Consider the following 21,162-nt stretch of genomic DNA (forward strand, 5'->3'; position numbering starts at 1 on the left):
TCACACAGCATATACTCCAGATGCCAAATGTCTCCGTAGGCCATGCTTTATTCATCTCTGAATTGTTACACAGGAATGGCTACCCATCAGCCCTCAAGTAAAGCATAGCAGTTAAAGGCACAGGCTCCAGAATCAGGCTGCCTCTGCTTATTCCTAAGTGTGGGTAAGTTTCTTATCCTCTATGCCTTCATTTCCTCATTTGTAAAATGGGGCTACCAACAGGAGTGCTGTCAGGATCAGATGAGAGAATCTGTAAAGTGCACAAAGCATACAATACATATTAGCTGTTACTCAACAAACATCGATTGACTGCCCAGTAGGTGGGAGGTACATTATATCTATTACAAGCTATTTATAGTTTACTGGGAAGGCAGGCATATAAACAAGACATTATAATAGTGTGATCAAAGCTGGGTGAACCAGAAGTAATTTGTGAGCCGTCTTCCTTCCACACCTTCCTCTGCTGTACTCACCTTAGATGTTAACTCAAATTCAGTTCCCAGGCACCTGAGGCTTGAGGAAGAGATATGAGAAAGTAAAGAATTTCCAATCCAGGCTTTAGGCACTGGTACAACCATGTTGAAATATTGAAATACTTTCTTACCAATTGGCAAATATCCCTGAGTCCCACCCCTCCTCCAACTTCCCCACCTCTCATGTATTCTGACTCTCAGAGCACTGTAGGGCAGCATTAGGGACTGCCCCCTCCCATGCCAGGGTGCATGGGCACCAGCCAGTAGAGCCTTACTCTTTTGCTCTCATTCCCTCCTCTCCTGCTCCCGATCCCAACCTTAATATCTCTGGACCTTGCAAGCAAATGCGAACTCACTGTCTGTTTGGAGAGGTTGCGTGTTTTACTTTTATTTTTATCAGAGAAGTTGTAAGTATACAGAAAAATCATGCAGAAAGTGCAGTTTCCAAATACCCCCTTATACACGCAGTTTTCCCAATTATAAACTTTGCATTAGTGTGGTACCTTTGTTAAAATTGATGAAACAATATTATTTTAATTATATTATTAAATACAGTCCATAGTTTACATTGGGTTTCACTGATTATGCTGATTAGGGCTTTTTAAAAATTTTTACTCCAGAAACAAATATTCAGTCTAAAATTTCCACTTTTAACCACATTCAAATATGTAATTCAGTGGTGTTAGTTACATTCACAATGTTGTGCTGCCATCAGCACTTTCTATTACCAAAACATTTCCATCACCCCAAAAAGAAACTGTACCAATAAAGCATTAACTCCCTATTCCCTATCCCCACCTTGGCTCCTGGCAATCTGTATTCTAGTTTCTGGATCTATGAATTGGCTTATTCTAATTGCTTCATACAAGTGAAATCACATACAGGCACCCCAAGATGCCTATAGGAATACTCTGGAACAGTGCCAGGGGCCCACAATGGGAGCACAGGCTGGCTCCACGCTGCACAGGGAAGGGGTGGCGGAGGGGCCAGCAAGGGTGCCAGGAACTTCTCCTACCATTTTTCTTTCTTTTTTTTAAAAATAAAACTTTATTTATGTACGTCATTTATACATGAACATACATAAATAAGTGTATAGAAAAAGTTGTGAACTTACAAAACAAGCATGCACATCATCATACATCTTGTACTTTCCCTACTTCAGCCTTGGAATCAGTCAATTCTCCAAGTATCCATGGTTCCTTTTAGTTGAGGCTGCATTTAACACATCACCTCTGTCTGCATATGGGGATATTGCTTTGTCTGTGAGTCCCAGTAGCTGTGTCTGCTTTCTTATCGGAATGCCTGCTGTCTTGGGAGAGCTTTCAGCCTTCTTCTGGGCCATAGCCTATGTCTACAATAACTTTTACAGACGTAAGCCTGTCCAACAGCCTGGGTTCCTTTCAATCAACTAACCAACCCTCTTCAGATGATGTTCCTGTCACCACATAGATGTGCCTAATCCAATGTCAATGACCTACATTTTATTAGGACTTATTCTGAGATGTGACATTAGAGATAAGGACCTGGTGTTCTATGAAGCTTTGGAGCTAGACTATCTATCTTTGAATTCCTACTTTACCACTTCATATCTCAGCCTCTCTGGCCTTAAGTTTCCTTATCTGAAAAATGAGATAATATTACCTACCTAATAGGGTTACTGGGAGGATTGAATGACAGTGAAAAGCACTTAGAAGAATGTCTGGCACATATTAAAAGCTCAATACATTTTATTATTACTATTTTGTATTGAAGATTAATGGGTACATTTAGGCATATTTTCAAACATTTTCATCTTGAGAGCACATTTTGATCTGCATAACACTTCCAGAGGTATTAACATTCCATTTTTTGAGGTAAGGAAACTGACACTTGGTCATATTAAGCAATGTGGCCAAAATCACACAGTGTTAATTACAAGTTTTCTAATACAATGTTTGTCTGTTTTTTTCCCACCAGGGAACACTGAAATATGTGGATGGTTATATTCATTCCACAGACATTTATTGAATTGCTAGTATGTGTCAGGTGCTGTGTAGGGTACCGAGGATACTTCTTTCCTGGATTTAGCATTCTAGTGGAAGAAGAGAGACAATAAGCAATGAAATGTAAAAAAAAAAAAAAAAAAAAGATACATTTGTTAGTGCAATGAAACAAAACTAGGTGATATGATAAATAGTAACTGTGGGAGATAAGATGGTAAAGGAAGGCTGTTCTGAGAGAGAGTTGAGCTGAAGATCTTTTCACCTTGGAAATGAAATTTGGATCTGGGAGGTAAGTTCTATAAAGAGGGGGCTTCTAAGACCCTACTCTGAGTCACAACAGACAAGTGGAAGGAGCAGGAGGTTGGGCTGCAAGTTAGGGTAGCTCAGAGCCTGAAGTAAGAAAGACTTCCTATATTAGAGACTTTCAGGAAAGAGGAGAGTAAAGAAACTTGTGAAGTGAAAGGGGAATTTTATTTCTGTATGTATTTATTAATTTTAAATATATTTTAAAATTAACTTTATTGAGATAAAAATTAAAGCTCACCAATTTTAAGTGTACAGTTTAATGAGTATACACCTGTGTAAATTGCTTCTAAGGCAAGATATAGAACTTTTCCACCACCCCAAAATGTTTCACTCATGACTATTTATGGTCAATTCTGGCCAGATATTTTGTAGACTGTCCCTCAATCTGTGTTTGTCTAATGGTTTCTCATGATTAGACTGGGGTTATGGCAAGAATGCCACAGAGATGATATGCCTTCCTCATCACATCATACAAAGAGATACATGATATCAGTATGTCTTATTACTGTTGATGTTAATCTTAAAATTTAGGTGGTGACTGACAGGTTTCTCCATTGTAAAGTTACTATTTTTTCCCATTGTAATTAATAAATATCTTGGGGAAGATATTTTGAGATTACCTCATAAAGATTTTAATTGGCACTGTGTAACACGTGTTGAATTCTTTAGTTTTCCCAGTCAGAAGCACAGTCTATTTTTCTATTTATTTGTTTTCTTTCCTTTTCTCATTCATATTTTACAGTTTTGCTTTCAGAATAAACATGGGTTCTGAATTAATAGGAAGACAGTGTGATGAAATGGAAAGAGCATAGTATTTGACATGAGACAAACCAAGATTTGAATCCCAATTTTCACACTTACTGATTGTATGACCTTGAAAAAAGGCATTTAAACTTTTCTGAGCCTCGAAATTCTCATCTGTAAAATGCAGCAAATAACAAACCATCTCTCAAGGATTTTCAAAGGACTAAATCACCCAGTACAGTGTCTGGTACTGAGTAAACACTGGGAATGTCACCTATTGCCTTCCTAATGCTCAGTGTTTAGTATTATTGTGACTATTGTAAATAGACTCTCTCCTTTCTGGCTGAGTGGCTCTAGGATATGGGAACTCAATTGGTTCTTTTAGGTTTAGTTTATGTTCGGACATTGCAAGGATTTTAGTGCAGGAGAACTGCTCAACTTTTTGTGCGCCTCTGAGGCACTGGGGAGAAAGCAGCTGGGACCGTTTTAGTTCATGGCAAATTCTTACAGCTCACAAGAATCTTCTCATACCTTTGCAAAACTCATTCATTACTTCCGGTACTTGGGATTTGACTCTTATGATGTACAAATACATCATTTGCAAAAGTGGCATTTTATTTGTCTCTCCTATTTTTCTATTTAACTTATTTTTCTTCTTTCATTAATGGAACTTAGAATTTAAATTAGAATTTTAACAGGGGCATTCTTGTCTGTTTTTAAGCCGAGTTAATCTAATAAGAGCTTTTGTTTAGAGAGAGATATTCTCATGTTAAGTAAGATAGAAAACACTGCAACGTCCTACCCCCTGGTTTTTTAAGATTTAACTGAAACAAGATGTGAACTTTTATATGGCTTCTTAGCATCTATTAATATAATTACATGGTTCTGTTTCTTATGTGAATTGTGTTGATAGCTTTCTTTGTGTTATAAGAGCATAGAGTTATTCAAATCAACACTATGGGGTCATAATAGATACATATTTTAATGTGTTAAGAATGAATTTTAAAAGTTTGTATTTATATTGGTAAATGGGTTTGGTTTATAATGTTCTCTTTTCATGCTATCCTTGCTAAGTTTAAGTACCCAAATCTTCTTTGTCCATAAAATGGATTGTACAACAGTCCATCCCTCATATAGTTTATAAAGTGCTGAAAATTATGAGCATGGATGGAATGTTACTGATCCATTATATTAGGCAAATAAGACTTTTCTCTTTTAAAGCATAAAGAAACAATATGGGTGTCCTCATTTTTTTTTTCTCGTGAAGATAGTTTGGGTATCTTGCATTTTTAGTAAACAGCATACATTTCCATTCCATTGGCATGCCAAGAATAAAGTTCTCTTTGCATACTAAAAATAATTGAGTTCATTATACCACCATTCTCACAAGTGATTGAAGCTTTGAAGATTTCTATTTTTTTTTGAGTAAGTGGGCTAGAGGTTTATTAATTTTGTTGCTTTTCCTCCCAAGAAGCTACTCTTTATGTGTTTATCAGCCTTACTTTGTTTCCTTTTCCTTTCTCCCTTTGGTTTTTTCCTTGCTCCAAATTTTATTTTCCCTTTCCTAAGCCTTTTTGTTATTTGTTCCCGTCCTGAGGTTTTTAGACAGAGAATGAATTGTGTTTCTGTTTTGTACTGATATAGGCTTTAAGGGCAATGCATTCTCTAAATATATTGTTACTGCCATAAATCTTTACTCTCATAAAATCAGTATTAGATTTTTCCTTTTGCCTTATGGTCCAGTATGGTTCAGCATGGCAGTTACTAAAGCTTCGAATTAAAATTTTTGGTATTTTGTTCATGGATTTTTTGCATTGATTTTAATTTTTTAAATTATTGCATTAAAACTTTTATATCTTGATTACTAAGTTTTTTTTTTGGCAGCCCCCCTTTAATTCTGCACCAGAGGCAAGTGCACTTCTTGCCTCATTTACCCCACCCTCCTCCTGGAGATTTAGTAACCTCTCAGGCAAGTTCTGCTCACAAATTTCTTTTGAAATGGAGGTCTGATGTTCAGAGAGACTGAAACTGCCAGAGATATCAAGCACCTCATATGCCAGGAGATAATCACGGTTTTTCTTTCTGCCTCTGTCCTCCCTTTCCTACTATATGCCTGGCTCTCAGCTCAGCAGAAGTCCTTGTCCATTTCAACTGCTGGCATTGAGCGTGGCCACGTTGCTATTAGGAGGCCTGGGATAGTTTCTCCATTTAGAGGGGTGAAAGGTCAGGGTCTCACCCACCAGTAATTAACCCCCAGGGTTATTGAGCTCCTCCAGACCCTTGTCAGGGCTCTTTGTGACCCAAAGCATTCCTTTCTCTGCTCGATTCTGTCAGTTAGCTCTGGCAAAAATCAAGTTTCCTCACCCCAAACTTACCTCATCCATATAAGTTTCCCTGAGAAATTATGAAAAAGGAACTTGTTCTTAGACTCTTCAAATGTCAGAACTGAAAGGGCCCTTAGAGACCATTTTATCCCAACCTCCCTAATTTAACAGAATATATAACTTCCTTTGCTTGATTTCCATGTTCCAAAGAATCCCCAAGGCTGCCTCATAATAAAAATCAGGAACAAGGCAAGAGCCAAGTTAATCAAGGATGTAAAGTACTATGAGACCCAGCTGTGCTCAGGCAGGGCTGAGTCATCAGAAATGCAGTCTAGGCCTCAGGATTTGTTTATTAAGGATTTTCTTCAAGGATGAAGGGAAGGATCTGTGGTGGCTCAACTCCAAACCTTTTCATTGGGTGGGGTGCGACGGAAAAGGTTTGATTAGTTTTATCTGGGCTGGGAAGTTTAGAAAGTCCTGCTTTAAATGGGCCTGCCTTTATTTCCCTGTATCTGACTACTCAAAGCATTGATGAGGTAAAGTTTCCTCTCTCTTCTACATTTGTAACAAGATTCACCCTGTGCAAAGCCTGTTACATCACATTCTCAAGTTTAACCTCTTAGCCAGTGTGAGGGTACATTTTAGCTACATTTCACAGATGAATAAACAGGCTCGGTGTCTACAGTCTCAGAGACTTGATGACTACTAAAGGCGATGCAACTAGTAAGAGGCAGAAAGCTTTGATGTTTGAGTCCAGAAGGATGCCATATCCTGTGCTTGTTGTACCTAAGTCACAGCACCTTGAGTGCCAGGGTATGCCAGGAGAACACACCAAATCTAAAGCAGACCAGCTAAAAGAGGGCCACAGGGTTGAAATCACTCTTTACCTGATTTGCAATGAATTCTAGTATCCTGACTGAACTTCTGGGAAGTGTATAACAAATCTAGGATCTTAGTGCTAGTCCCAAAATTCACTTGGTAGGCAAGCCCAAAGGGGATGTTGGGAATCAGAATTAACCATCTTATAGCTTTAGGCTGTCAGAAAATTTTTCTTTCAAACTGGTGGAACACAATGAAAGCTCATCAATGGAGAGGACTGACTTAAGGAAGCCTCATTCACACATGGGGAGGATCAGATCTTATAGTAGTTCTGAATAGTATTTAGCCACACACGAGGTGTGTGGTAAGGGGGCCAATGCTCATTGGTAATATACTTTCTTCAACTTGTTTTTGGTCTAAGCTAGTACTTCTGCACACTCTTTTAATAAAGACTAAGAAACTGCACCCTTGAGATTAGAAAGTGTGTTATCAAGTTATTTGTGCAATTCTGGGAGAAACAGAAAAGCCACAGGTGGCAAAATTAAATCGACTGTGAATTAAGATTATATGGATAAAACAGATAATCTAGGGACTTGAACATGGGTTACATCCCTGTATCTTATATGCTCAGGAAATAACCTAGGTTAAGATCTGGACACAAGTCCAACACTGTATTTACCAGTCCTGAGAATTGGACCCATTCCCCTTCCTTGTCTTAGATATATCTGATCAAGAGAACAATGAAACATTCTTTTGAGGTTTTTTATTCATGTTCTTGCCCAGCTTGTTGGACACCCTGTATTTGCACAGTGCAACTTCTCACATGTATTTGGAAATACATCATGTAGCATGTAGTTCACTGGCCTGGTGGTGGGGGTGCTGGAACTGGGATGGAACGCTGCTGGCGGGAGGAGGAAGGAGAGGAGTTGAAGAAGTTGTTAGCTCACAGGTTAGCAAGCAGCCAGTCTAGCAGTTGTTTCCTAGCCATGTTTCCCACAGCTTCATCCAGTTGTCGTTCCTTGGCAAACTTCATGACCTCTTGAAGAAGATCTCCAACACTGTACCCCTTCTCTGCTGCCTTGGCTGAAACCTCAGGAAGCTGTGGAGAGAGCAGAGATAACCTGAGTAGCCTGATGGTTTTGGAGAAAGGGCCCAGATGGACAAAGTGAACTACCCCCAACCGCTACCATGATTCTGGAATTAGAGTCAAATATACCACATATCCAGGACCGGGATCCTCTGACATGGCTTTCCTTCTTCTTTGACCTTCCCCAATTTTTTGAGCTTTTAAGTCAAACTATAAAACCAATTTTGATTGATAAATACTTCTAACTATATGCTGGATCCTTGTGTGCTGATTGCTAGGTCAAAGCTGGAGGATGCTATTCCCCCATCTCCCTAAAAAAGTATGAGATTGGAGGTGGGGAGGATTGCCTGGGCTCAGCTCCTGGACCAAAAATACTTGGCTCAGTATTTGATTTCTCTGGAATCCATCTAATGCAGCAAACACAGCTGTGGTGTGTGTATGCGTGAGTGAGTGAACTTGCATGTGTTTTATGGGTATGCTGGGCCCTGTGGGATCTGTGGAGTAGTGCCAGCACTAAGGTGAGGCAAGTGAGGTGCCTATGGCATACAATTTGAGGAGACACTCACTCTCAGGGCACTTGCATTGCCCTCCTTAAATTATGCACTCAAGGTAGGTACCTTACTTTCTTAATCCTAGGTCTAGCTCTGCTGGGGAGACTGAACTATTTGTGAGAATGCAGTGGGCACTGAACCTATGTTCCCAGTTAGGGTACATGGGGAACTTTAGTCTACACATCCAAAATTGAGAGAGGGAGAGAAGAAAGTAGAGGGTCCGGTGTGTGTTTTCCCTTTTGCAACTTTCCTCCCCTGATGGAAAACTCAAAACAGAAAGAAAGAAGCTATTACCATTTCCTAGTTGTGACCTGAGCTTTTTTTGTGGTTACCATGAGTTTGGAGGAGGAACATAGGGGAAATAATAAGAGACTAAGTTTAAATAATTTCTGGAAGAGGGAAGAAAAAATGGATCCATTGAAACTTCTATCCTCTCAAGGGGGGGAAGGAGGAGCTTCCTTTTTTTCCTCTTCAGTCCTTTGAGGGCCTTGAATCTCAAAACATATGACTTAAAAATTACCCCCTCAATGTTTCACCAAAAAGTTTGTTGAAAGGGTCACTGAAAATGATCTGATCTCATTCTCCTCTCCTGTTGGCAGAAATTCAAAGGCCTGAGGTGTCCAGAGCCTCATTACTTTTGTGTCTCTTTCAGAGGTGAAAGTAATTCATGAGGCACATGGTAAAGAATAGACTTGAAAAAAATGGACCAATGTTGTGCTCTAAGTACAATGCCACCCCTGCCCATTACACCCTCTTTTTTCTTGTGCCTTGTTGCATTGCTTACCTTCTCCAGTTGTCCATCATCATCTCCCATGAAGTAGAGCATGGGTACATTAAATTGGGAGGCTGCAATCCACTGCAGGACAGCCTGGAGCTGCTTCTGCAAGCTACTTGTAGAACACTGATTATTGACAATGACTTCGGGTCCAGGAGTGTCTTGATAGTTCTGTGACAACATGACATCATGACCACATCTGGAACTGCTACCCTGGTAATTGGAGTTGTTTGCCAGGGCAGCTTGCTCTTCCAGCTCAGCAAGGGCTGCCCCATTGTTGCTGTACTTTGCCATGATAAGACACAGCTTCATCACAGATTCTACTAGCTGATCTATAAATTGCCGGTTCACTTGCTTCATCCCACTAATGAAGTCAAGTTCTTGATTGTCTTGGCATTGTTCCTCCCCTCTGTCAGGTCTCTTGGACACGGAAGCTCCTCTGTTTGTCCTGGGTTCAGAACGCTTATTCTCACCTTCAGAGAGATCATCACAGTTAAAAGGGCTTTCACTAAGCAGCTTCTGAATCAGCATTAGAACAATGTTTGACATATCCAGCTCCTGGGAGTCCAGCTGTTGATTCTCCTTTAGAGAAGTGGATGGTCCAGGAGCTCCAGAAGATTCTAGATGTTTCATTGAAAGTGCTTTGGCACTTTGGCCACTTCCACACTTTTCATATTGGGCACTTTGAGCCATATAGCCCATGGTAGAACCAGGACTGTCTTCTTCAAGTGCTTCTTTGCCCTTAGCCTGCTGGGTTAGATGGTACTGGATCAGCATAAGGGCAGAGACAATCAGGTCCTTTGCCAGTGAATCTGTGGAAGGGCTGATCTTTTCTTTTTTCTCCTCTCTGTTGGGGCATAATTTGCTAGCCATCTTGCCTTGATTTCCTTGCTTTTGATTCCACATGGTCAGGCTCTCCTTGAGAATGTGTTCACTGACTTTCTCAGCACTGGTCAATGACTTGCACTGTTCTGGTTTCATTTTGCCTTTGTCTTTCCCCTTCATCTCAGCTTTCATGGCTGAGAATTCAAGACTCTGGTTCTTGCATTTGGGGTCATGGGATCCAGCTTTCAAGGATGCATATGACAGACACTGAGACTTAGTGTCCTTCTTCTCACCAAGAAGGGCACTGACTAAGCGCTTCAGCATAGCCTCCATGATGTCTGCAGCATTTTGTTTCCCATGGTTGAACAGATTTCTCTTGACAGATGAGACAAAGTCGGAGTCAGTCATCAGGACCCCAGTAATATTATGCAGGTTCTTCATGCAGGAATCAATCAAATCAGACACAATTTCCTTTGTGTGCTTCAACAATACCCTCTTCAGGACCACACAGGCTGGAATTGGCTTTCCAGAGCTGTGCACTTTCAAGGTCTTCATAACAGAGACCATCATGTCAGAGGCCACCTGATTTGCATAAACCATGAGCCCTTTGCTGATAGAATCTGCAAATTCTTTGCTGTCTCTCTGGCACATCTGCTTGTCTCCACTCTTGTTCTTGTTAGATAATTCACTATACAGAAAAGTTTTCCGGCCACCTTCCCTGCCCTCCTCCCCAGTGCCCCGCATTTCTGCAGAGGTGACTTCCACAGCATCATGAGCCATTTCAGAAGCGATTTTGCTCACTGCACTGCGGGGGCTGTTTTTCCCTTTGTCCCCAGTGGGAGGGTAGATTGAATGATGAAGGCATTTGCTTCCACCTTCCAACTTCTCTTTTATTTCCTTACGGGCCATCTGGATTACCAGAGAAGATAGCCGGTTGACATAGAAGGAAAGATCATCCATAGAACATTCTCCATCAGGGGAGATAACAGCCCTCTGATTGCTAGGAGATTTGGCTGGAGGAGTTGAAGGACTCTGATTATTGTTGGTGTTTTTGGCTGCTGTCATTTCTAGATGTAGGTTTTGAGGTGCGTTGGCCATGTAATCCATGTTCAGTTGATCAGCATAGACACTGTAGCAGTTCCCAGAGGGTAATTTGTGATATTCACCTTCTGTGTCTCCTACTTTATGTTTACAACTAGAGGCTGAGGGACTCAGTGCATGCTGGAAACCCAAGGCATACTTCTGGAGATCATTGAGAAGCCAATTGATGACACTTATGGGATCAGAGGGAGCTTGTTTGAATAGGCACACAGATCCCTCCGTCTAAAAAAAAGAATACCTATCCATAAGAATTTGGGTAGACTACTTCTTTCCCTTATTTTATTAAGAAGACAAATCTTCTAAACTGCACAGATTAGGTGCATGTCCCTTTAGAATTTGCATGGGATCATAACACATACCGTATAACTAACCATACATTATCAATTAATGCACATTCTAATCTAAAAGTGACAGAAACTAAAACTATGTATCATGCTCAGTATAAATATTTACATTTCTACACTTACTGATATACAAGTGTTATCAATGTTTGTCAAATCATGTGAGTATGTGTGCTTATCTCAATATGCCTCAAAAAATGTGCACCAGTGTCTGTTGTGTGCATGCTTCTGTGCATATAGGGGTGTATCTATGTTTATGAGGTTGCGTATGTCTCCATAAATGTGTGTTGATTCATGTGCGTTGATGTATGTGTGCATGTATGTATATAATGATGTATGTATATAAGCCAGACTGTGTATATACAAATGCATGCATGTTAGTATATCAATTCATGTGTACACACACCTCAACAGAATGCATCAGTCTGTATTGCTAATGTGTGAAAATGTCCTAGTATGTGTATGCATGGGCATATGTGTATATAAGTGCACATGAATGACTACATGTAAGGTTGGATAAGAATTTTTAATGTCAATGCATATTGAATATGTCTACTGTATAGGCCAATATGTACATATTAGTGTATTTGTACATGTATGTGAATGTCAAAAGAGGTGTGTATGTCAGCATCTTTGAATATGTAAAGAAGCATGTGTCCCTTTGAGTTCATTTACATAAATATATAAATCCAATCATTTGAACCATGATGCTATAAATGCATTTTACATATGTTAAACCATGAATTCACACATTAACATAATACGTTAATGAATGTGTATGCTAAAATATGAATATGTGTAAATAGGTGATTGTTTAATGACTTTGCCAATAAATTGGGCATCCGTTTATGTTATCAATGCTTGAGAATGTGTGTGTCATTGTTACATATTCTGGCATTGGAGTATGTGTGTTAGCATATGAGTTGATATGTCATTGCATTTGTGTCAATATTTGTTGGTGCATACAAGCATGTATGTTATTGAATATGTGTCACTTTAAGTTTCTATGATCTTATATCAGCAAGACCGTGTATAGCCTTCTATGTCTTTGCATGTGTGTGTATATTTATATGTGTGTATGCCAATGTCTGAGAATGCATGGCTATTATTTTTTTTTATAGAGAAATTGTTTACAGAAAAATCATGCAGAAAATACTGAGTTCCCATATATCACTCCACCCTCCCTCATATCCCCAGATTTCCCTATTATTAACATTTTGCATTAGTGTGGCAACTTTGTTATAACTGATGAAAGACTATCATAATTGGACTATTAACTATAGTCCATAGTTTACATTAGAGGTCAATGTGTTGTACAGTCCTATGGTTTTTAAACAATTTTTATTCTAGTAACACACACAACCTAAAATTTCCCCTTTTAATCACATCCAAACATACAATTCAATGGTGTTGATTACATTCACAATTTTGTGCTGCTATCTCCACCATCCATTAGGTCACTTTGTTTAGATTAAGGCTTGCATGTGTTAATGCATGTGAGTGTATGTTTATGCATTGTGTGCATCAATGTGTATATAGATGTGCATGCGTGTCATGTGGGTATGTCAGTGCATCTATGTATACTTTGAATATCTTTGTATATGCATACGTAAGTAATTGTGAATAGGTCAATACATGTTTGTTATATCAATGCCTGCATATGCTTGCTAATGACACATGTAGTCAAGCATATGTGTCATTGCTTGTATACATTATTTTTGATAATGTAAATAAATGTATATACCAATATGTGTGCCACTTTGTATAATTTCATGTGTTTATCTGTGCCTGTGACTGTGTATGTGTATGCCCATATCTGTATATGTGTATATGTACTATGTACATATCTTTCAATAAGAAGGAAGTATCATTGCCTTCTTTGCCACCTTTTATTGCTTCATTTCCTCTCTTTTCTCTGAATTCCTGGAAATTCATAGTAAGGTTAACATTTTGCAAACGGGTTTAAGTTACAATCAAGGAGATTTGCATTGTGTGTAGGAAATACAGGCTGCTCTTTTCAAAATAAACACCAGCTATTATTTATCCCTTAAGGTGCCATTTTAGCCTCCACCTTCAATTAAACCCCCACATCTTTGGAGAATGTTGGTGGGGTTTTTTTGCATCTTTTTTTTCTTTATTTTTAAAGAAGCTTTATATTACATAAATGTTACATCAAAAATATAGGGTGGGAAGTGGATTTGGTTCAACGGATACCACATGCGAGGTCCAGGGTTCAAACCCGGGACCTCCTGACCTGTGTGGTGAGCTGGCCCACACGCAGTGCTGATGTGTGCAATGAGTGCCCTGCCAAGCAGGGGTGTCCCCCGTATAGGGGAGCCCCATGCACAAGGAGTGAGCCCCTCAAGGAGAGCCATCCTACATGAAGAAAGTGCAGCCTGCCCAGGTGTGGTGCCGCACACACGGAAAGCTGACGCAGCAAGATGATGCAAAAAAATAAAAAAAGGACACAGATTCCCGGTGCCACTGACAAGAATCCAAGTGGACACAGAAGAACACACAGTGAATGGACTCAGACAACAGACAATGGGGTGGATGGAGAGAAATAAAAGATAAATCTTAATATATGGAATTCCCATATAGCCCACCACTTCCCCATCTCACACTTTCCTCCATATTAAAACTTCTCTGTAACCTAAAGCTTCTTGGAAAACAAAGTGAAAAAAAAAGACACTGGGGGAAAATACAGAAGAAATTGGTCAATGTACATAAAAGATGACAGATCTTATGGAGATGAAAGGCACAATGCAAAAAATTGTATTTATTCATCTATTTTATTTTTTGACTGTTTTGGGGGAGGTTTTAGATTTCAGGAGGGATGCAACTGAGGCAGGGGAGGATCACTGGTGCAGCATGGTGGGGGAATGTGTGGGGAGGGCTGCACCTGGGGCATGCCTCTATGGAATATGAATGTGTTCAAGTGGTCATGGGGTGTTGTCGCGGTGGATGGAGACCCACACAATAACGGATGGTATATTGAATTTCCATCCTGGGCAGTCCTGCTACATTCTCTAATAGAGTGGCAAGAATCTCTAGAGTACATGGATAGTGCCTAGTGAAGGAGGACAGACCAGTAATAGATGGAGAATGTTTTATAACATTTTTTTTCTTTCTTGGGGACCACTCCTATCACTCCTAAGGTGTCTAGGGACAGAAGTGATATCTTTGATTATAGCCTATGAGCCTAGGGCACAGAATAAGACATATTTTACACTTTTGCTCTAAAGTCAGTCTGTCTCAATACCAGCCACTCGAGGCTTATAGGAAAGGGCACACAACTTGTGTGCTCCAATGCTTTCTGGTTACCAGGGGCATAACAGATACAATTTGGGATATTTATATAGATACAACAGATTCTGTATATGACAGTGGCATGCAAGCGTAATTGCTTCTAACTTTAAGCTACCCAACAGTGTGGGTAATCTCTTAGGTAACAAGGTGGGGCCCTAGACTCTCAAATTCTTGGCCATTATGTATTCTTTCTACTCCACATCCCTCTCTCTTCCTCGTTGGTCCCTGGGAAATGTGGGGTACAGAAGTCCATTACAAGTCAGCAAAGAATATCGCAAAGGAGCTTGCTTATTAACCCATAACTTTGTTGCTATTCAAACAGAATAGCAACATTCTGTTTGAAATAGATGCCAGGACTCAGGAGATGGTATTGAGTCTCTGTGATTAGTCCCATTATTAGATACCTGGACATTGAATGTACTGTTTCCCTGAACTTAGACTTGTGTTCTCTAGAATGTCATAATATTCATATTTATGGGCCTATTTGACAATAGTCCTCTTATCATTTCTGACCCAGAGTCCTCAGACTCAGAATTGGACTTTGGGAATCAGAAGGGGTGGAATTTCAGAGGCTAAGTATACCTTAGATTGGTCTTGCTTCTCAGTATCCTTGATGACGATAATTTCTTTCTCTTCCAGATTCTCCAGGTTTAAGTCACCACCTGAGCTTGAACAAGCAGCATCCTATGGAAGTATGAGGCAAGATTCTTTTGGACACTTGCTTTTTGAGATTTCTCCAAGCTGTCCCCCTACCCTACCACTTCAAATATTGTAATGTTTTTGCAGTAAAGGGACAACAATGGGGAGGTGTAAGGGGGTATGGGATTTTTACTTTTGGAGTAATGAAAACATTCTAAAATTGACTGAGGTGATGACAGCACAATTCTACGATGAAAGTGAGAGCCACTGAGTATACACTTTGAATGGATTGTATAAAGCATGAGACTGTAACACAATGAATACTGTGGTGGAAGATGGACTGTGGTTAACAGAACAAATATGAGAATGTTCTCTCATGAACTATAACAAATATATCATACTAATGAGGGACTTAATAACTGGGTGGGTTGGGGGAAAATACACCAAATGTAAGATATTGACTATAATTAGTAATACTATTTTGACAGTGCTTTTTCACAGTTTGTAACAAATGTTTCACAACAACACAAGGTGTTGGTGGTGGGGTGATGTATGGGAATTCTGTATGATGATATGCATGTTTTTTTTGTAAATTCACAACTTTTACTATACACTTATTAGTTATATATGTTCATGTATGAATGACAGACTTCAATGGAATTTTTTCAAATAATAAAACACAATTGTGATGTCTCCTGTTATCCTTTTTATTTATGCTAATGCTAATCTTTTTAGAATGAGACAAAGTTTTCCTACAAATTCTACTTCCTTCACAAAGCCATTAGTCTCAAGAACCATTTTTCGTTGATATCAACCTCTTAGATGTTTTCTTCACTTTCCTGGCATGCTATCTTCAACACTACCATCTACTAAAGTGGCTTCTTAAATGCAACTTAGCATCAAGAGAACCAGGAATCTTGGGCTCATGAGAATGATGACTTTCCCTTTGAGTACCCTTCACCTTTACACTGTCTTCCACAACCTTTCCCTTCCTCATGCTATCAATGATAATCCCCTCAGCAGTCACCCACCTGTTCCAACTGTGAGCGGAGCAGAGCATACTCACCTTTGAATCTTTATCTTCCACGGTTAGGGTGGACACATCAACAAAGCATATCTGCATCAAATTAGGAGGGTGAATTTAGAAAAACTCCAGAGAAAAGGCCCTGCTTTCTCTTTCTGGGGGTTCATAGCACCTACCTCATAGGGTTGTTGTGAGAATTAACTGAGATAGTTCACGTAAACCTTTAGCAAAGTGAGCTCAATATTATTAATAGGCAGACAGAATCTTAGCATTACTATATTTCCTAAATGAGATCACCTACCTGTAGGAGAGAGGCCCAAAATGCCCCCTCTTGATATAGAGGGGGAGTGGACATAACCATTCCAGGGTCTACAGGCTGGAGGAATAGAGTATGGATTAGAGTGGCCTTACTGATATTCTACTATGGAAATATTGTGATCAGTAATGGAAGAAATTGTACCATTGATGTGGAGAAAGTGGCCACGGTAGCTGCTGAGGGTAGGGAGAGGGAAGAAGAGATATGATGTGGGGGCATTGTAAGGACTTGGAGTTGTGCTGGGTGGTACTGCAGGGACAGATGCTGGACACTGTATGTCCTACCATGGCCCACTGGATGGACTGAGGGAGAGTGTAAACTACATTATCCATGTGGTGCAGCAGTGCTCCAAAATGTATTCACCAAATGCAATGAATGTCCCACGATGATGAAAGAGGTCGTTGATGTGGGAGGAGCGGGGTGAGGGGGTGGGGGGTATATGTGGACCTCATACTTTTTAATGTAACATTTAAAAAAAATAAAGAAGGAAAAAAAATACAATACCCACATTTTACAGTTGGGAAAACAGATAAGTGATTTGCCCAATTGACTTAAACTCAAAGGTGGAGATTGGATTAGAATTCATTTACCCTGTAGCCTGACTCCCTGTTTAGGGCACTTTCCTACTATACAAGGGTTTCTCCAAATGTGGTATTTTTACTACTAATGATATAGAAGATTTTAGGTAGTACATGGATAAACATTTCTGTGTTTAATAGTTGCATTTTTGTACTGTGCATTAGGAAAAATACATATCAGAATATCAAATCTGTGATAGTATGGATAATATTACTTAGGGTAAATTTTTAAATGTAAATCACTTTAAAATGATTGCAAAAATATACATTAAGTAACTAATAATATGGGCTATACTCGAACATGATAAAAATGTGAAGTACTATGCAAATGACTTGAAGTTTGAGAAAGCATGAAGTATCATGGCCTCCTGAGGGGTACCACTTTACTGTAATATACTGGTAGCTAGGTGACATTATTATGTACTAATGTTAGGTAATAGGAGCTAGTAACTAGGCAACCACCACTCCTCCCTCCCCTCAGGATCCCTCTGTTCCCCCCCACTTCCTTTACACATGCCTAACCCTGCCCCTCATTTGATCTGTCCCTATGTGATATATAAGCATGCTGGTCCCCAACAGACCTTTGATTGCTTAGAGAAGTTTCAACATCAGCTTCTTAGGCTATGCTCAGTCCCAGGATGTCTATAGAGACTCATGCCAATTCCTTTCCATTTTTGATAGGGCTAGCTGTTTTATCTTACCACTTTACGGTCCTGATCTTGTTGTCCTGTTGGGCTGTAGAGATCTACCTTGCACACACCCCTGCGGCTATGTAACCAGTCAATATCATCAGACATCTGGAAGCAGAAAGAAAAGTGATTTAAAAGGCTTACATATGGTTTTTAGAAACTGGGCTAGTTTGGATAAAATTGCCTGGGGGAGGGGAGTTTCCTGAAACCCATCTCTGTGATTCATATAGTTTAGGCTAGGTATTAATGGGTGGGCAGTAAAGGAAGGACAGAGAAATGGTTGAACTTAGGCAAGTGATGCTCGGATCATTATCTTTTAGCAAAACCCATAGTTTCCTTTAATTTAGATTTCTCACCACCAAGTATTTGGAACCATTGGGATATATTGACTTGGGCGAACATCAGGAAACTGACAGGCTAGGAAGAAAATTTAAAAGGATAAGAGGGGTCAGACAGTTTCTGACATCAGAAATCCCTCTCCCAGCCATCCAATAGACAAACAATAGTGTGCCTTTCTCCAGGATCAGTTCTCTTCCCATCCAACCATCCTCTCTTACAACCTCCCAATCGGGTCTGGAGACTGTAGGGATTAAATTTAGCAATTTAGCAATTCATATCTACCCAACTCTACTACTAAATTTTCTCATCTGTTTCTACTTTCCTCTATACATTCTTGGGTACCTTCAAAGGACCAAGCTCTTCCCATCCTTTCTAATTCTAGCTAATCCCAGTTCAACTAGACCGTTTCTCATTACATTAAAGAAATTATTTAAATATTTAAATATAATATTTAATATAAATATTTAATATATTTAATATAAATATATTAAATATAAATATTAAATATAATATTAAATATATTAAATATAATAATATTATTTAAATAGCTGTAACACTTATTACTCAGGGCCATTGGAAAAGACGAAGGTCAATGCCAGTAGACTAAATAACAAGTCATCTTAAAAAAAAACAGGTAGGATTTCAACATATGAAACAAGTTTCTAAAATGCTGAGAACACTCAGTCTAACAGGCATAAATAAAATCAAGAGACCAATGTCTGAGGGAAGACCAGACCCTGATCTCATAGAATCAAGCTTAATTTTACTTAGAATGAAAAATAATTTCTTCTGACTTCTTTCAACACCCTGCCACCTCTCTTTCCTTCTATCCCTGTTCCTCCCTCCCTTCCTCCCTTTCTGTCTCAACATTTCTTAAACAGTTAGCCTTTAATGACTAACTTTTGACATGGTAATATTACACTCCTACCCTTTGCCATCCCTGCCCCCTGAAAGATCGAAAGATCTTTTGGGCTCTCCCTTCAAGAATCTCTATGAATTCTTGAAAAAGTTATAGGAAAAGTCTTCCTATACTGTCAGAAGACTGGGTTTCTTTTTTTTTTTTTTTAAGAACTAGGGATGATTAGCCTAGAAAAAAGGAGGGAGACAGAGATCCCTCATAAGATTTGGATACACTCTTAGTCCAAATCTTAAAGAACTGTAAAAAACAAAACCTATGAACTCATTACCTTGATGATGAAGTTCTTTTAGACTTTTTGGCTGAAAATGTGCCACCCAGAAGGGAGATGTGCCCCTTCAGATGGAACCGGGCAGTGCCAAGTTCTTGGGCACCTGCAGCTGGCTGCCACCCCCGTCAGCTGTTTAGACGTGACTGGTGGGCCAGGCTTTTTCCTGCTGTCTCTGACCCTGGGGTATGACAGCAGAGTTTGTTGAGTCACAATGCCCAAAACCCTAGCAACCTCAGCACAGGCGTGGCAGTTTGGCAAACTCAGTAACATTTTCACATCAAAATCATGACAGACTATCTCTGCTGTAAGAAAAATCTTTGTTATCTCTAGGAGAGTACACATATGTATTTTACATTTTACCCAGCTCACAGCCCATTGGTAACTCCTTTCCCCTTTTCCTTTTTGCTAGACATCAAGTATCTAGTAATGTTAGTTACCAATTTGGTGGGGTCTAATTTTTTTTCATATACATAATTACCACCTGTGTTTGTAAACAAAACTTAATTTTCACACCTTAGCCTATTTCTCTTTGGTTTCTTACTAGAGAATCAGTTATGTGACAAGAGATCTTTGGATTTAAGTAGAAACAGAAATGTTGCTCAAAACCCTTCCTGGATAGCCTGAATAAAACGGAAATAGAGAGTTGGGGGGCTGCGTTAGCAGCTTCTGTTGTTTAATCATAGCATTAAGACCCCCTCTTTAGAAAAAAAAAGAAGTTAGAGGATGCGCCCACCTTTGTAGTATCAGGGTAGATTATTGCTTAGGATCTTTGAATGATGTTATGATCAGTTTAGATGATGTGATGACCCTGCCAGTCTGACCCGAGATGTTGGTTCTTTCCTCAACCCTCCATAATCTCATAAAGTCTCAACCACTAGGTGGTATGAGAACTTCTACTTCAGGACATTGCTGTTTCCATAGAGAAAAGTGACAGCACAAAGCTTATGGCTCTGTTCTTAGGATTCTAAGTACTCTAATTTACTCACCAAGCCCTGATCTTAATAATTAAACCAGAGAGAGGATTAAGTAGTTGGGATAGAGTCATCCTTAGACTTCTCAAGCCATGAAAGGACATAAGTTTCACTTATTCTTTTCCATTCTGGCCAGTGCTGGATTGTGGACTACAGTATTTTTTAGAGGATTATCCATTACACTTTAAGATGCCTTCAGTTTAGTCACAGCTTTAAAACATTAGTCCACAGCCAAATGGCTTTTACTGTGCCCAAGTCTCATCTTGTCTTCTCTTTGTCCTTTCTTGACATGTTTTCACTTTAACCTTATGCATGTGAAAAAATGCATTTGAATTAAAAATCAGTTGAGATGACCCCCTAAGTAATATAGTTTCATATTCTTGGTTCTACCTTCATTTCTTCTTTCTCCTATTATTCCTGAGGTTGCAAGTCTTACTTCTGCTGCATAATTTTGATCCTGTTAGTTCATAGTGATCAGATCAGAGTAGAGGGACTGTTTGTCCTTTACCACTCTTTTTTCAGGGGGATATTGTGATGATTAAAAAGTTGGAGTGCTCATGTCTTGTTTATCTCTGTGGAATAAGAAGCAAAGAAAGAAAATGTTTATGTATTCTGCAAGCACAAAAACATATATCCCTCAGGATACCACAAAAGCTCATATGTCTCCCAGCCCAGAAGGGAACAACTGTGATCTAGGTCTGGAAAATATCTTAGCAAATCCTCAAATGACAGGAAACTGCTATGGCTGATTAGAGCCCTCTCCCATGGATTCCAATTCTATC

At 39.4% G+C, this 21,162-nt stretch overlaps 1 protein-coding gene across 2 annotated transcripts; it reads right to left on the reverse strand.

Annotated features, from left to right (window-relative positions):
- Positions 1-7,396: 7,396 nt before the first annotated feature.
- On the reverse strand, positions 7,397-20,288 carry AKAP4 (A-kinase anchoring protein 4). Of its 2 annotated transcripts, none has more exons than XM_058292382.2 (6): positions 20,143-20,288; positions 17,896-17,991; positions 16,343-16,393; positions 15,220-15,321; positions 9,071-11,209; positions 7,397-7,747 (listed from the first exon to the last, which is right to left on the reverse strand). In XM_058292382.2, exons 2-6 carry the CDS (start codon positions 17,989-17,991, stop codon positions 7,592-7,594), a joined length of 2,544 nt encoding a protein of 847 aa, XP_058148365.1. In that variant the 5' UTR covers positions 20,143-20,288; the 3' UTR covers positions 7,397-7,591. The 2 variants fall into 2 exon arrangements, with proteins under 2 accessions (XP_058148365.1, XP_012383210.2); XM_012527756.3 differs by lacking the exon at positions 20,143-20,288 and adding an exon at positions 19,410-19,535.
- Positions 20,289-21,162: the final 874 nt, after the last annotated feature.

Source organism: Dasypus novemcinctus, chromosome X (genome assembly GCF_030445035.2).
Source record: "Dasypus novemcinctus isolate mDasNov1 chromosome X, mDasNov1.1.hap2, whole genome shotgun sequence".
Lineage (NCBI taxonomy): Eukaryota > Metazoa > Chordata > Mammalia > Cingulata > Dasypodidae > Dasypus > Dasypus novemcinctus.

Bases quoted from the DNA above. Each gene is read 5' to 3' on its own strand.
- AKAP4 (XM_058292382.2), bottom strand. From the start codon at position 17,991: ATGTCTGATGATATTGACTGGTTACATAGCCGCAGGGGTGTGTGCAAG. The intron at 15,322-16,342 runs GTGAGTATGCTC...ATACTTCCATAG, and splicing joins TGGAAGATAAAGATTCAAAG to GATGCTGCTTGTTCAAGCTC. The intron at 7,748-9,070 runs GTAAGCAATGCA...CTCTCTCCACAG, and splicing joins ATGATGGACAACTGGAGAAG to CTTCCTGAGGTTTCAGCCAA.